Source organism: Schistocerca nitens, chromosome 2 (genome assembly GCF_023898315.1).
Source record: "Schistocerca nitens isolate TAMUIC-IGC-003100 chromosome 2, iqSchNite1.1, whole genome shotgun sequence".
NCBI lineage: Eukaryota > Metazoa > Arthropoda > Insecta > Orthoptera > Acrididae > Schistocerca > Schistocerca nitens.
In genome coordinates, this window is record NC_064615.1 from 344,938,346 (window position 1) to 344,956,196 (window position 17,851).

General features: G+C 37.8%; 1 protein-coding gene across 2 annotated transcripts in view; it reads left to right on the plus strand.

The window, feature by feature from the left end:
- Positions 1-17,519, plus strand: part of LOC126236157 (non-structural maintenance of chromosomes element 3 homolog) — a 72,805-nt gene extending 55,286 nt beyond the window's left edge. For both annotated transcript variants that reach the window (XM_049945243.1, XM_049945244.1), the window contains one exon: positions 15,081-17,519. In XM_049945243.1, coding sequence (XP_049801200.1) covers positions 15,081-15,440 — 360 coding nt within the window. In that variant the 3' untranslated portion in view covers positions 15,441-17,519. The remainder of the gene's footprint in view (positions 1-15,080) is intronic.
- The last annotated feature ends 332 nt before the right edge of the window (positions 17,520-17,851 follow it).

Here is a 17,851-nt window from a genome sequence, read left to right on the forward strand (position 1 = left end):
TATTGTACAATAATATTGACTGACTGAGAGAGGTATTAACAGTTACAGTTTGTGCAATATATTGAAGGAGACTGCAGAGCATTAAAAATATTGGCACTCACTCAATATATTTTATTGTGTAAGAGTGATATTGCGCAGTACACAGCATTTGCTGCTGACGTTTTGTGACATACACACATGTAAGCGACTGATAAGAGTGACATCATCTGAATATGAGTAGATCAGGAAAGACAGATGTAACGAACCATCTGTTGAAGTGCATTCAGTTGGGTTATATGTTTACATATTTAATACTTTTTCGGTAATTAGCTATAGAAACACTCCACAAAAGTGTTTAACTCCGGGGAAACAACATTGCAACTGCTTATTTGTTTGTTCCAGAAACTTGAATTATTTGTTGCTGAAATACGTAACAGCACAATCTATCTACCCTTTACCATAAAGTATATTATTCTTTTCATATTTATAGATCACTTCCAGCCTTGTGGAAAGTAAAATCCTATAAGTATATGACCAGTATATTTTCTGTTCATGTAAGGTGTAACAGTGTTCACTAATCAGTTGAAACATTCCTTGTTCATCCTTAACAAATTCCAATAGTCATCCAGCTCTTCTGCAAGTTCTTTTACCATGTTAGTATGACAGTATGTAGAACACATTCCAGTCCACTTTTTTGCCAGTCAGTGCTTCCTCTTATTTGTGTTTCTGCAGCATGTAGTATTGCAAATACGTTCGATTGCTGACATGTTCGCTATGAAGGCAGATGTGTTCTGGGCACAAATATGGAGCCATAATGTTGCAGTGTTCTTGGTCTTGCACTTTCATGCAATATATTGACACCATAGTATTGCATATTAAATATTGAACGTGTGATGAGTGCCCCTTTAAGTCGGTTTACCAGCCAGTTTGAGGATGGTGTGAGTTTCCTGCATTCATTTAGTCACTGTGTTACTGTTTATCCAAACAAGCCAAAAAATATAGTTTTCAGAACACATTTCATTTAACTTAAGTCATCCTAATCTACATGAAGTAATAGAAGACATGAAAACAATGCAATAACCATTGTCAGATGTCAAGGTTTGCAAGCAATCAGCAAGGAAAATAAGGGAGAAGCTACCACTCTCCTATATCGGACTGTTGTGTGGAGTATAGATAAATGTAACAGGAAGCAGTGTTCACTTAGCTTGTGAACTCTTGCTCCTTTTCTAGTAAAATCTCACACACAAATACGTATAACCACACAGACGACCAAATGCATACTCCTGCAGTCATGGCAATTATTGATGTTCAGTTATTGGAAGTAGTTGTCTAGGTTAATGGTGGTGAGGAGGGGGTGTTGGGATAGAGGCAAGTCTTTTGGCAGATGATTCAGTGGTACATGGGGGAGGGGGAGAGGCACATGGGAGTGGGAAGGGGGGTCAGATGGGAAAAGGTAAGATGAGGCAGGGGGTGGTTTAGGCCAGGTGTAGTGCAAAAGTGCTAGAGAGATGATTCCCACCTGCATAGTTCAGAGAAACTTGTGCTGGAATGAAGTATCTAAATTGCCTGCCTGGTGAAGCAGTGCTTTGTGTTGTGGTTTGTAGCATGTACGGTGACTGGATGGTCAAGTTTGGCAGTGGCCATTCACTATTGGATAATTGTTAATTGTTATGCCCACATAGAATGCTGTGCAATAATTTCAGTGAAGCTGATATATAACCTGGCTGTTTTCATATGTGGTTCTTCCTTTTACTGTGTAGGAAATGTCTGTGACTGGACTATAGGGATGTGGTGGGTGGATGGGTGCATGGGACAGGTCTTGCACCTGGACCAACCACAAGGGAATGGCCCATCGGATGCAGGATTGGGAGTAGGATTGGAATAGCGAAGGAAAAAGATAATATTTTGGTAGGGTGGATGGCTGAAACTACTTTGGGTGATGTGGGTAGGATTTTGTAAGCAAAGTGTTGTGTATAGCAGTAAATTTGAATAAAATTGTTGTAGATAGCATCAAAGTTGAATAAGAAAAAGTGTCTGTCTGGCCAATTAGTTGATCCCACAAAATAATTGTCCTATAACTTTAAGCCCATAACCCCTACTTGCAGCTTCATGAATAATAAATAGTAATTCAGGTTAAAGTCACTATTCGGAGGACCTCTGAATGTGTGGTTGGATTCCTAAGAGTTGCCTATGCTGAGTCTATAGGCCAACCAATGTGTTTGTCATATACCTCTAAAAAAGAAGTCACAAAGTTCCAATAAGTGCAGGCAGGAATTTGCGTTGAAAAATAATGCTCACTACGCACAAGTGTTTTGAAGATTTAGCAAAAATGAGTTTATTCAGTTTACTGTTACACTTATCACAGGTTAATAATTATTTTATCGTTGAATTCGTGAATATCTGAGTGAGAGGTTATATCAGGGCTGGCCATGGCTTGCCAAACTTCACCCATGCAGGGTGTGCAGACCGCACGTAGGCCCAAGGCTTGGGCTTTCTCAGTTTTCCTTGGCTCTTCTTGGAAGTACCCAGAACAACACGACTTGTCATTGAGTATTGTGGCGTGCCATTTTTGGTCACCACTGTTCTCTTCACTTTGGCAGACTTGCAGTGTCAGCACTATTTAGCCTTCGCTGTTTGTTCATGCTATGAAGGACGTTCAGTGGCTATTTGCACAAAGAGAGGCAGTGTAGCGATCTACTGTCACAAGCTTTTAAAAATTAATGGAAATGACAAGAGAGGGATGAAAATTCTCCCAGTATACAGGGTGAACGTTAACAAAGCTGACAAACTGCAGGGCCAGATTCATGACTGGAAATGGAGAAAGAAAGCTCCTATGGAAATGGGTTCGAAAATGCATTGTTGCCATGGTAGATGACGCTGACAAATGACATTTCCTCTGACCACGTGCTGTGTGTTCCTTATGTATTGCAGGATGTGTGACTGACACAGCATATTGAAAGCAGCAGAATGGTCTGGTAATCATGTTGGGAACAAGCTGAGATGGTGTTTCTTTACGGCCAAGCAGTTGGAAACAGTCAAGAGGCAACACTGCTATGTAAAAACAAGTACCCTCACAGGCAACCACATTACACAGCATTTCAAGCCCTTTTTAGGTATTTGTATGATTACACATGTTCATGTTCATAAGACCTTTTTTCCTCTATTTCCAGTCAGGGGTGCCTGCAGTTTGTTGGTTGTATTCATGTTCACCCTGTATGTTATCGCACAGAGGATGGGTAATGCAGAGTTGCTATGAAATGATATTAGACTACCATCCAGAAAGAGTTGAAAGATTTAATTGGCAATTAAAGAACAAAATCTTAAAATGATCGACAGATGGGATTCATTGTTCTGTCATCAAGAAGCACTTTGTGGTAAATTTGCAGACATGGAGCATGTGAAGAAATTGGTGGTATGGATAGTAAAATTTCTGTAGTCACATGCATTATTCCATTGTCAGTTGCAACCATTCTCAATAGAACTGTATAAAGATTATAGAGACTTTATATATTACTGCAAAGTGCATCAGTTAAGTCGAGGTGCTTGCCTGGAATGATTTTCAGATTTTACACCTGCTGTTGTTGAATTTTAAAAGAACTGCAGACATGAAAATTAGAACATTCGGAACGGATTGCAGACCTCACATTTTAAGTAGATTTGACTGCATACTGCCCACAGTAAGATATTGCAAGTTGAGAAACAACTTCTTGTTCATGAAATGGGGATGCAGTTAGAAGAAAAATTGCATTTACAATTGGCACATTCTGATAAACACAGTCCAGTTCCTAAGCTCACTGGTGTTGAAGAAAACACAAAGTTTGAAGAATTTATTGTGGCCTTAAAATAATTAAAAGGATAGTTTCCTAAATACTTTGAGGACGTGTGTTCTTATATTTTCCCGGCAAATGAGATGCTTGAAAGTCTCTCTGGCATGCAGCCGGGTTGACTGGTCATTGTAGAATGAATTTTTGACGGCATAAAGTGTCATCATCATCAGGTTACTCCTGTTGACTGACATCTGTTGACTGACATCCTAGGCCGGCGGGTGGTGTGGTATATATACCTGTCACCTCTCCCCTCAACTGACTCTGCACATGGACCGAGGGATGTGCAGGCCGCGGTGGTGGGGGTAGCTCGTGCTGACGAGGTGACTGATGGGCGTCAGTACGCATGCCACCTTTGGCGGGTGCGGTGCCCCGTTTCCGCTGCTCCTGCAGAACTTTTATTGCTGGAATCCACGCTTGGCTGAGTTGAAATCCGTTGTCCTTGTTTCTCGTGCAGCCGGATTTCAACACCTGAACTCTATCCACCCCCAAATTCAGTTCACCGTGGAGGTGGAAAAAACGGGCAGCTACCATTCTTGGATGTTCTGGTATGGAAAAAACATGCCCGAGAGACGTTCAAGTACTTTGAGGACATTGTCAACTTTACATCGGTTTTCGGGGTGTTTTCAAGACCAGTTGCAGTTTCAGTTGAAAGTGCTCCTGTGCAAGTTCAGATGTAACTGATTAATCTGGAAGGTAATTCCAATTTTAGAGACAAATTCCTTTAACATTACAACTGTTCAGGCCATCAAGTTGATTTCCTCGTGTAGGGTTTGCATGTGTCTAGAACGAGATTGCAAAAGTTTCTATTCTCTACCGCTCCCCCTAGTGCAGTGGAAGTTATTCCTTGATATCTCAACAGATGTCCTATCTTCCTGTTCATCTTTTTTTCAGTGTTGTTTTGCATGTATTCCTTTCTTTGCTGATTCTGTGGAGGTCCTCCTCATTCCTTACCTTATCAGTCTGTCTGTTTTTCACCATTCGTCTGTAGCATCACATCTCAAATGCTTTGATTCTCTTCTGTCCTTTGATTCTCTTCTATCCTGCTTTCCCCACTGTCCATGTTCTTTGAAATTTCTTCCTCATATTACAGCCTACGTTTGATATTAGTAGACTTCTTTTGGCTTCTCTGCCCCGCATTTAACAGTGGCATTCCCATTGCCCTCTTAATGTTACTGTCCTTGCTTCTGATTTCATCAAAGATTGTTTAGACTTTCCTGTACGCTGAGTTAGTCCTTCTGACAATGATTTCTTTCTCTATTTCTTCACATTTTTCATGCAGCCATTTCACTGTAGCTTCCCTACATGTCATATTCATTCATTCTTGAATGATTTTTATTTCTGTATTCCTGAATTTCCCTTAACATTTTTGTACTTCCTCCTTTCAGCAATCAAGAGAAGTATTTCTTCTGTTACTCATGGTTTCGTCGCACTTACCTATGTTTGTCTTTCCAACTTTTGTTATTGATGTTTTTAGAGATGTCCTCTTCAGCTAAACTGCCTACTGAATTATCAAGTATCACAGTATGTATAACTTGGAGAACTTCGAGCGTATCTCTTCATTCCTTTGCACTTCCGTATCCCACTCTTTTGCAGTTTGTTTCCTACTGACCAGTCTCTTAAACTTCAGTCTACTCTTCATCATTACTAAATTGGGATCTGAGTTTATATTTGCTCCTTGATATGCCTTGCAGTTCAGTATCTGATTTCGGAATCTCTGCCTGACTGAAATGTAATCTAACTGTAATCATCCTGTATCTCGTGGTGTTTTCCAAGAACACATCCTCATCTTAATATTCTCGAACAAGGTATTCGCTATTACTAGAGTTCGCGTCATGTAAGAAGGTGCCCCAATTTTCAGCTGTTCTGCGCATCCCCCCCTCCACTAGCCACTGGCAGCCAATAATATTCAATCTCTTTCCGGGCGGCTAGCAAAGAGTTACAGCTAAAGAGTGAGAATGTTGCTCCTCCATGCTGCACTGTTGCCGTACTTCATGACAACATGTGTAGGCAAGAGAACTGTAAAAAGAGTCGTAAACAAAAGTGTCAGACTGTGAGAACTGTAGAAACAGTTGGTTTCGTATTGCCTGGAAAGCATCAAAATCACAAGGAACCTGTAAAACAAATTGATGCTTTTAACAACATTGTTTTAAAGTGCTTCATGTGAATGATAAATGCGCAACATCACAAAAATGTGTTACAGTTACGCAGCTTCGTCAATGTAAAGAATTTTAAGAGAGATTGGTGCCAGATATGTTAAGAAGAGAGGTTTTAGTTCAAAGAAATGACATAGGTGCTGCACAAACTATGTCCCGTATAAAGATTCACAACACAAGAGGAGGAGTTAGTTCAGCATGGGTCAGTTAGAATCATTCAATGATCTGCTGGAAAATGAGTGATGGTACTGGCAGTTTAAAGTACTCATAGGAATAGTTTCTTGGATAATTATTCTGAATGCTGTCTCCTCTTCTGGTTTTGTTTATGGGAGTAAACTTGTGTTTACGTGTAAGAAAAACAGCAGTGATTACCATTTGGAAATGAACGCTGTCATTTTCGTGACGTGATTCACAATTCTTGTCATACCTTGCTTTGAAGTCGGTCATTGCCAATTATAATTCAACTGTTATAGAGAAAACATCAAGTACAAACACCAGAAAAGCAGATATTTTTCCCCGGCTTAAAAATACAAATATTAAGCACCATTTAAACCAGACTCATGCTGATCTCCTGCATCTTGTTAATTTATACAAGTCATGTGACGGAACACACACATTTGACTTCCATGCGCGTGAATGGGGTCTCACAGTTTTGCATGTTATTGTCAGTGTAGCCCCATAGAATTCATTTGGGCAAAGGGTTTTAAGGTTATGTGTGTGTGAGAGAGAAACCATTGAAGATAACGCACAGTGATTCACTTGTGCATGAGACAATAGACAGTGAGTCAATAGACAACATTCCACGTGCAGCATGCGCACTATCTGTGCGACATGCTCTAAAGCTTCATAAAGAAGAATTTGACAAGGAAGTGATGATAGATGTAAGCTTTGAATCTATCATAAATTTACAATCAGATTGTTCGTAAACAGACTCAAATAGAAGTGACAATGGTATTACAATACAAACTTTGGAGCAAAGTAATGATATTTCTTAGTTTTAAAGACTCATGGTTTAAAAAATGTGTTTGTCAACATATCAGTTGCGTACACAATAATGAGAACTTCCTAGCCTTTTTGATTAGGAGTTTGTATCCTTTGAATTATGCAGGCTATAATGTTCAACATATTGCCAAAGGAGAGGTTAAGCTTCTTCCAACCATGTTGTATGCTCTAATAACATGTGAGAATGCGGCTGGATAAATTTGTCAAAAGTCCGATATTTTCACATGTAAACATCTGTAATTTTCAAGACACGAACTGGATAAGGCCTTAAAATGACAGTAACTGTTACTTGTCGAGATATCAGTGGTTTTCGATGTTATCGGTCAGCATTCCCTGGAGTTATTTGCAGATGATTGATAAATATTTGCTTCTTCAATGGATTATAAACGCGGTCTCTCACAGTAATATCAAATGTGTTAACAGTGAAAAGTATGACATCTTACTGACAGTTTTTACGATTGTCTTTTACATTAGTCTCCTCTACCAGTAATTCTTTTCTACACAGAGCGATTACACTTAACTACAGTCAAACACACACACACACACACACACACACACACACACACACCTTACACATTTTTAAAAATTTTATTGAGTAGAAGCAATTGTCAAGCAAATATAATGATTTTGGTTTGTGCTTGAAGTTAATTTTGTTGTGTATTTAATTTTTACTCATAATGCAGTTCAAATCGCAATGAATGGTAATTATTGCAAGCAGTTTCAATGACCTTGTTGTTAGACAATTGTCATTTTGAGAGAAATTGTACTTCACAAAGCTGTGTCAGCTGTTCTCGCCTCCCGATGTCAAGTGAAGTAAATCTGTGGAGCAGTAGACGCAACGTCGTCAAGATGTGAATTAATATTTCTCTCATGACGATTGATTGAAATTGTTCTTGATATTTATTATTCCTCTCATATATTTGAATGTATAATACAATGTACCATAGGCAAACAAGCCTGAAAGTTGTCTGCAGCAATGCAGTTCGGCAACATGGACTTTATTTGGCCACTCTCTGCTGCCGCACATGCGCAGTTCTCATCCCCCACGCTTCCTTTCCGCTCTGCCTCTATGTGCTTAAGCGCCATCATAGGTGACGCGGGCTTTAGTGAAATTTATTCCAAAACTCATTAGTCATTTCCCTCTTTCATTCCTACTACAAAGCCCATATTCCCCCTTAATTCTTTCTTACTTTCTTTCCTCTACAACCACATTCCAACCATCATAGATATTAGATTTTCATCTCCCTTTACGTACTGAATTGTCCATTCAACATCCTCATACACTTTATTGATCTCTTCAGCTTATGCTTGCAATGTTGGCGTGTACACTTGTAACATTTTTGTCTGCTGGATTGCTGTCGAATCTAATGAGAACAGCCCTATCACTGAACTCTTTACAGTAACTCACTCTCTGCTCTACCTTCGTATTCATAACAAATCCTACTCCTGCTATACCATTTTCTGCTGCTTTTGATTTGGTCACCTCTCACTTTGCAGTCCATTCCCGCAAATCTGAATGGGGGGACTAGTCCAGAATCTTTTGCCAATGGAGAAGTCATCTTGACACTTTCTCAGTTACAGGCCACTTGCAGTATCGATACACATTGTGTCTTTAACCCTTAACTACTCTAGTGAAATGCTTATACACTAATACTCTAGTGGGGTTTCAGAGTATCCCAATAAGTCAAACAAAACTGTAATTTAAAGAAATTTTATTTTGAATTGCCCTTTTATCACTGAATATTATAAACATTTTTATGCATTTGAGATGTGATTACAAACAATTTTTGCACGCTGAAACATGTTTTTGAGCATTTTTCACACACTATTTTGGTTTTCTTGTCTGCATTTCATGCACACATGTAGCATCTTGCTTTTCTCATGGGTTCTGGCTGTGAGATGTTAAGGCAAGAGGAGTACCACCAAGTTTAACATCATCTCTCAGTTCACGAGAAAGGGGTAGGACATCTTGATGTTGTATATGGGATTTTACTAAATCCATTCCAAGCCTCTGTAGCAACTCTCTTCCTTTTTAAATCATCAGTTTGATCAAGTTGTTTGGTGTGCTGAAGTAAAACAGCAGCATTGACTCCTACTATGTTTAAAATGGCATAAAATACAGACACTGGCCGTCTGCGTGTTCGCCGTGATACTGAATAGTTGGCGCACATTTGGTCCAGTGTGTCCATTCCTCCTTTTGTGGCATCGTAATCAATGATCATTTCAGGTTTTTTATGATCATAGTTCATAGATGGAAGCAACACAACACTCGTCCATTCCGAGGAACATAAGAACAAATTGTCTTTCCTTCATTGTGCCCAAATAATGCTGATTCTACTGGGCGCTTTCTTTATGGTTTGAATTCTTCTGGGATCTGCAGTTAATTTAGCATTAGAGTGCACAAGACAGTCAACTTTTTGGCTTCCAGTTGGTCACAGAGTTCAAGTGACATGAACCAATTATCTACTGTCACATTTCTATTGCTTTCCTCAATTGGTGTTATTAATTTCAAAACATCCTGTGTTGGAATTGATAATATACTTTTATTTGTCCCTTTGCCTGTGTAGACAAGTGCATTGCCTAAATAGAATGTTCGTGAATCACAAAGGAACATAACTTTGAGGCCATATATGGCTGGCTTCTTAGGCATGTACATGCAAAATGTGCACCTACCACGAAAGAGTACTAACATTTCATTGATTGGCATGTTTGCTCCTGGAGTATAATACTTTTCACATTTGTCTATAAAGAGTTCCCAGACATCTCTAATAGCTGCAAGTCTGTCATCAGCCTTCCTAGCATCTCATGTAGTAGTACAATTGAAACACAAACAAGACAAAATGAATAAAAATCTATGAATGTTCATAGTGGCTCGAAACGCATCACAACCAGTTCCATCATTAACGAAAAGTCCAACAACATTTTCGTGAGTAGATTTCATTACTCCAGATAAATAAAGCAGACCTAGAAATGCTCTCAGTTCTATTATATCTAGCGGCTTTTGAATGCTGATTGAGGAGCTCTGTATTTGATTGACATGTCATGTATCTTGACTTTTGTATTGGTGACTATTAGTTGTAATAAATCTTCAGTAATAAACAATTCCCAAGCATTTAATATGTCAGTTGAATCAAGCATTTTTGCTTCACGTCTAGCAGCTGGAAGGTGACTGACTATATTGTGAGCATGGTCACGAGATGTAGGAGGAGCTTCTTTTGACCATTTGTAGCACAGCTTTTTTTCAAAAAACTATTTCTCGGCGGAAGGCCTAATACATGCCACTTCATTTGATTCTTCACAACTACTTTCTGATGTAACTTCAGAGGTGGAATCATGATCATGTAGTATAAATTCATCCTAATCTTCTGTGCTCTCCTCATCAGATTGCAAAAGCGCAGGATCATTCACTATTCTTTCCAGCTTGTAATCTGTTAATGACTTCGATTGTGCCATTCTGAAAAATAATGCATACATACTCGCATAACCTTAAAAATTGATGATGTTCCCGAAATTTTGCTCTTTTCAGAGTACTCTGAGTTCAGTTGCGTAAAACAGTAATTGAGATAATGAAAAACAATTTTATGTTAATACTCTGGTGGGGTATTCTGAGACCTCTTTCTATTTATCTCACAAAATATTACCGGAAGCACCACATCTGACGCTCTGCGTTACACGGCATCACTTCACTGAGGACTGCCAAGAACACAGGCGCTAGCTAGCTGTTGTTCCGTTCACGTACTGTGTATTGTATTCATATTGCCTGGGGTTCTCCAGGACCCCACTAGAGCAGTTAGAGGTTAATGCATTGGTGTCCATTGCCTTCTTCATTCTCATGCCGTTTGTCATTGCTGATAAGATTTCCCACCCTTAGGACAGTAGAGTGCCCTGAGCCTCTGTCTGCTCCTCCGCCCTCTATGACAAGAACATTGGCAAAAGGGGGTGACTCTTGTGCCAGAAGTCTTCAGCCACCACTGCTGATGATTTTTATTCAGAATTTAAGCAGTGGTGGTGTTCGAACCCAGGACACAGGATTTTTTGAATACTAGTCAAATACGCTACCCTTGATTGATGTTGATTATGGATCTAAATAAGTCACAATTACATGGCAACGTGAGTGTAAAAACCTGTGAAATTGTCTGCGTCTTTGTGTATGCCGACAGTTTGTACCAGATAAAAATCATAGTATCCCCTCAGCATGCCAAAAATGATTGAGTAATACTGAAAATTTGTTTGGTTTTTGATCAGTATTGTTGAGGAATTTGAGATAAAAAACCCAGTCAGATACAGTGCAACTGCTATGGCACTCATTCCAGGGATTAGGTCGCGATCCAAATTCTTGATCACACTTTGATTGAGCAGTATCTCACATTATGTATTGCGTAAAGTCCTGGAAAAGTCTCAGAAAGAAAGTGAAGTCCGTTTAGTACAAGTTTAAAATTTGAAGTTTCACAACTGCAAACTAGGTATATTCGATTACAGATCACTTGTAAATTATTGTGTTAAAATTTGAGAGTTCAGACTAGTTTGCATAACACAAAGTAGTGAAGTCCACATGTGTAAGATATTTCAGAGTATTCACTAGTGACGTGTCAGTATTAAAAGTCCAAACAAAGTGTTCAGTGCAAGACGGCTGTCCCTATTTAAGCACTCGCTTTGACGCGAGCCAAACTTCTGCAACATGAATTATGAATTTAATGTTTTACACGTATATTCACATCAGTTTATGTGTAAACTTCCTCAGATGTCTATTGCTTTTCATAATTTTTCTTGTTAAGTTAAATAGTCTGTTCAGAAATAACGATTATGTCAAGGAAAATGCTTCCTTATGCTGTTTTTGTTGCTAATAAATATAAACAGACACAAACTTACACATTAACACATGATCTTCTATATGGAATTAATGAATGTTAGACCTAACCGCAACTTTCCCAGACGTAAAATTTTGAAGTAAACAACTTTTCTATATTAAGTTCTGTATGGAAACCACAGAATCTGGTAACGAGGTGTGTGTGTGTGTGTGTGTAAAACTTCGTCTGTTTTTCAAGTTTGTAAATACTTCCTTAAAAACTCAAATCTGTATGTGTAAAAGTATTAAAGAACATTTTTCCTGTTTAATAGAAGGAAAATAAAAGCTGACTGATGATATACTGAAAGTGCAACAAAACAAGTCTGAGTAATAGAGGAAAAGAAAAGAATTGGGTTTGCTCAAGGAGGACCTCCTCCAAAAACAATTTTAAATTAGTCCTGTGGAACATATGCTATATTGTACTTTCATTTATACACTGAGATTTGTAGTTACAGTTCCACTTAGAGATCTTATATTCAACACCATTGCATCAAATTCACAACTAAACATTCAGTGTTCCAGATATTTTTAATTTATATCAGGTGTTTTGAACATCACAGTGCTTTACTAGGCATGGTCCTAATGAATGTGGCATAGGTACCCTTGCATTAACCCAGCCTGTCAGGTCACTTACTTAGTAATAGTGGAATCTGGATCTTACTGTTACTTGACTTTTTCACAGATGCAAAACATTGCCAGATGTAAAAGTTAAATTAATTACTAAGAGAGAACTGGACTGATTGGAAATCATTCAAAACCTTTGGAATTTAGTGCTCCACAAACATGCTTTCAAAACTGAGAAATTGAATGAAAGAATGATCTTTCTCTATTCCTGTACCTATTATAGAAACCAATTTTTTTTTAATTTTTAAAAAACAGAGTCCAAAAACATAGAAGAAACATGTATATTCTTTAACATTTTGGAGACTGGCTACTTAGAACAATGTCAGACCTAGGAAACTTGTATTTATGCTGTTATTTAAAGCGTTACTGGCATGTATGTGATTGATGTATCTTCAACAGTAATACAAGCAGCAAGATTTATTTTCATATTTACTTTAGTTCTTTGATAGACCACAAATGTTAAAATCATGACAGAAAGTGTATTTATCCTCCCAAGAAAAGTGTGCAACGTGAGTTATTGGGTAATTTCTTCCTCTTGAGCTTTCCAGGTGTCTTGCTCACCTAACAGATGTGACATTTATTGCAGAATTATACAGAACTTTGAAAGTACATGTCAGTGTGATCATATTGGTTCAGCCATTTGCGATAGCAGCTGTTATGTTCACTAATTTTTGTTTGAAATATGTCCAGAGATTGGCAGCAGAAGGCTGAGTCCAGTTTTCAAGTGATCGGTGGCTCATGCTTTGAGAAAATGGCGGCCCAACTCATAATCGGGTGCTGTCTTTTTAACACAAAGTTGTGACCCAAGTTATGCTAAGGCTTGGTGTCCAAAGTGTTAACACATTGACTGCCACTCACACAGCGATGGATGCTTCACAGCTAGGCCAGACCATGGTGTCAAGCATGAGATGCTGCTGCGGCCACAGGCTACCTCATGAGAGTTAATGTATTAAATATTGTTCTAATGCATTACTCATTTTACGTGGCTATTCAAATAATTTGAATTTAATGTTTGTTTCAAAAGTTAAAAATTCCTATAATTGCTCTTGAAGACTTAAATAAACACAATTTGCTCAAATGTAAAAATATTAGAGAAGGAAAGTTGCTACTCACCATACAACGGAGATGTTGAGTTGCGATAGGCACAACAAAAGATTCACACAATTATAACTTTCAGCCATTAAGGCCTTTTTCAGCAACACACACACACACACACACACACACACACACACACCACAAATGCAATTTGCACACATGTCTGCAGTCTCAGACAACTGAAACCACAAGTGTGAATCTTTTTGTTGTGCCTATCGCAACTCAGCATCTCCACCACCATATGGTGGGTAGCAATTTTCTTTCTCTAATATTATTATCGTATTTTATTTCATTAAGAAACATTGCCCATCACTGGTGTTTTCCAAAGGGAACTTAATATTTTCAATTGACATTAATGTTTTAAAAAATTTGGATTTGGGGTTGGAATGAAACATGGACGGACATATTTGGCAGCATTTTCATACTTTTGTATCAGAATTTTTGATTTGTTGATTTTACCCCTGTGTTGAGCAGTCAAGGAAGTATAATTCCCGTGAATTATAATCATTGCACTGTCAGTTTCATTTTCTGCTAATATCGTGATTCTAATTTTTTGGTATAATTCTTTCCAATTTAGTTTAATGGTAGGTCCAGATTGCCAGGTAATGAAATGCATAACTTTTATACATAATTAAATGGCACAGTTTCAGAAATTGTAAAATGTGCAACACCAAAAGTTGACTACAGCTGGCAGAACAGTTTGGTGTATAATAAATGGCATCATCTCTGAGCAGTTAGCAATAATCAGTAGAAATAACACACTGAGAGTTCTGGTTTGGATCAGCAATACAATACTTAACTTGATAGTCACTTTTAGCAAGAAGTATGGAATGACTGTGATCTTGTCTTCTTGCACAGCCTGTGCTGTGTCAGCCTCATCCAGCCAGCCATCTCTGTTGTATATAGACACTCACAAATGTGGCTAATATGCAAATATTTGTAAGAAGTTGTAACAGTTACAAAAATATTAAAGTATTTCAAAAACTTTTAGTCTTTCTCATTGGATATGGCATCAGTGCTGTGCTTTCTTAGCTGTACACTATACATGGTTAGCTCTTAGACATTTAAAAAAGAAACTACACTAAGGTATTAATTGTTGAAAGATTGGGAAAACATTGCCAATTACAGCCACAATACTGCCAGCACTAGATGGCAATGCTGTTCACTTGCACGCGTTCATACATGTGCACTGGTCTGAGTAGTCACCTTTGTAAAATCAAAAAAGAAAAGTGTCAGTGGGTGCGCACGCCTTTGTTACAAGTGCCACTTATTGTTTCTCTGCGCTTTGGTCTGTATGAAAAGTATGCCAGATCACAAATGAAATGATTCTATGTCCCCTTACTTGCATATATATTGTTGCTCCCATTCATCTCAGTGGTTTTGCTATATCTATTGTGGCATCCTTACCAGTAACAGTATTTCCTGATATGCTTTTGTGGTATGTAATCAATGTGATAATTAATAACTGTTAAAATGTTAGAATATTAGTAAGTAACCAAAAACTCATTTCTTAAGTTACATATTCACATTAAATAGTGCTGTTTAATGTTGTAGGTTTATGGAAACTCTAACATACAAGTGTGGAATACCCAGTATGAAGCTGTTATGCAGCAAGAACATATGTGGATGCAAAGGAATCGTGGGGGAAGTGAACTATTCACTTCTTCACAATCCTCAACCCAGTGTGATACATCGCCACCTTTGTCCCAGACAGCAACAAATTCATCTTTGCGGTCCAGACAGTTCTCATTGTCACAACCTGGTCCTTCTGGCTTACAGAGCAGAGGAGCAGGCAGCAACAGCAGCAGTCAACCATCTGGGACATTCTTGCATCCATCTAGCCTTTCCCAAACAAGACAGCGCAGCAGATCCAACACTTCTCCGCAAGGGCCAGTGAAAAAATTGCGGAGCTAACAGTGACAGATGATACGTTGAGGAGGAGAGAAGTTCTTATACTACTTTCCAACTCCTTTTTTTCCCCCACAGACATTGGAGATAATGGCACATTTGTGCAGGGGCCAGTATGAAAACTCAGTGTTCATTGGTTTTACTACAAATAAACGTAATTTCCATGTACAAATTTTTTGCAGAGGACAAAAACTGTTGGTATAATACATTCTGCAGATTCCCTATGCAAATATTATTATTAGAGAGAAAAATCAATTGTTAAAAAGCATTGTCCTCAGATTGTTAAGTGTAAATGAATGTGTAATCCTTGTATTTTATGACCAAGATGACACACAGTAAGCTTAACATGCTTAACTCTAATTTGAAAAGGTTAGTTTCTTTTGACCTTTTTCAAACAGTATTTAAAGTGATTAGTTCTTTAGCTAATTATGTGAAGTAAGAATTTGGAATTAATTGCAGATTTTGTTCTGTAATTAATCTGTTCCTCTGCATCCTTGTACTTCATCTTTTTTTTCTGAGTGTCTTGTGTAATTTATAAGCAACTTCTACCAGGCAAATCAGTTTTCAGAAACTTTTATTATTTCAAAATATTTGGCCTTTTTAACAGAGTATGTCTTTACAGGTGTTTTAGTATTCTAGTCAAATAATTCTTTCATTGTTAATTCAGGAGTGGAGTCATGACCATAAGCACTATTTGATTAATGAGTCCCTTTTACATTTCATTTTGTCCAGTTCCTCACTGTGTTAAAGCATCATACCAATGTTTATAATGGTGAGCTTGAGGTACATCTGGAGGCTATAACTGGATTTGGCGTGTACAAGCAATCTTTTGAAGGTTTCACTTCTTCATCATAAGATGGAGGAGGGAAAATTGTTCTGAAACATGTGGTGACTTATGAGATGCTGGTACACGTTTGTACTTTGAAATCCATTGTTTAGTTTGTCCTTTTGTGTATTTACTTGTGCTTATCAACTAATTCCACAACAAAAGTAGCAGACAGTGGTTGGCCAATGCCAAACATCCACAAGCTTCTTTAGTAGTTCATAATTCTCATAAGATTTGTCAGTAGGACTTAATATTAGGTATGTTAAGCATACTATCAGATAGTTGATGATATCACATTGCAGTGGCTGGTACCCTTTTTAACATTTTTAATAGCAAAATTTTTTCCATTACTTGACTGTTGACATTGGTCTGTTTGAACAGATTTGATGAGGAGTAAACACCTCTTTTAGAACTGGTTTTTGAAAAAGACTAAAATGTTCAAGCTGACCTTCAGGCTGTCAACTGCTTTACTTTTAAAAAATTGTATATTGTTTGTCCAGCACACTATGCACAAACGTGGTTCTCTTTGTGCAGCTGTGATGGTGTAGGTGTGTAGATTGATTTTATGACAACACTTATATTGTTTTCAAGGAAAGATAAAAATATTAGTACCAAGCACATTTTTTAGATCTTCATTATTCAGTACCATATCAGTTCAAACATTTAAACTTTCATCCATAATTTACTTAGCTCAGTAGTAGGACCTGGGTCACTATTGTGAGATTTTGATTATGGGTACTTTTAAATAAATGTTATCTGTGTTATTCATATGCAGCTTGAGAAATGTGAAACACTCAGTCTCATTGCTCTTGGTAGCAGTAGTGCAGTGTCAGGAGAGCTTCCTGAAAGTGTTGCAGGAAATGCATGCAGGTAGTAACTTATTTTGTCAGCAGGTAGCAAATGATGTTCCACATAGTATCTATGCATGTGGATATGATGGGGAGTGATAGGGACAGTGTTGCTCTCAAGTATGTATATTTTATCCTATGAGTTGTATGTTCTGTGATACACTATGTGAAGTTTTCTTAGGAAGTTGTGAGACTATTTCTATTGCACTATTATGTTGCAGTTTTACCATTTCACGGGAAAGTCTCATTACTTTCTAGAAACACCAAATATGTGATATTCATGTCACATCTAATGTGACAGAGGATATTTTTGTAACATGCCAGTGCAAGTGTGTACAATATAGCAGCCATGACTATTGTCATGTTGCAAGGAAAATGTATTTTATTATTTTCGTAATAAAATTTATGAGGAAAAAATTTTCTAATGCTTGCCTTTGTAAATTCAATACCACTATCATATTCTGAGGAGAAAAAAAGGAAATACCAGGATCACATACAAATGTTCAAGGGACTTGCCAATCTTTGTGTGAGTAAACCACAGCTTTGTATCGTAGGCAAGTTCATAAGTTTATGTTTTTATATAACTAAATTGTATAGAAATTTTCTGGTATGTGAAAACAATTATTCATATTAAATAAGGATTTTATGGTTCAAGATACCCAGAAGTTTGTTTTTGGTATAAACTGTTGATGATGCGACCTGTGCGCACACTATGAAGCTGTGAATGTTCAGGGTTCAATCTT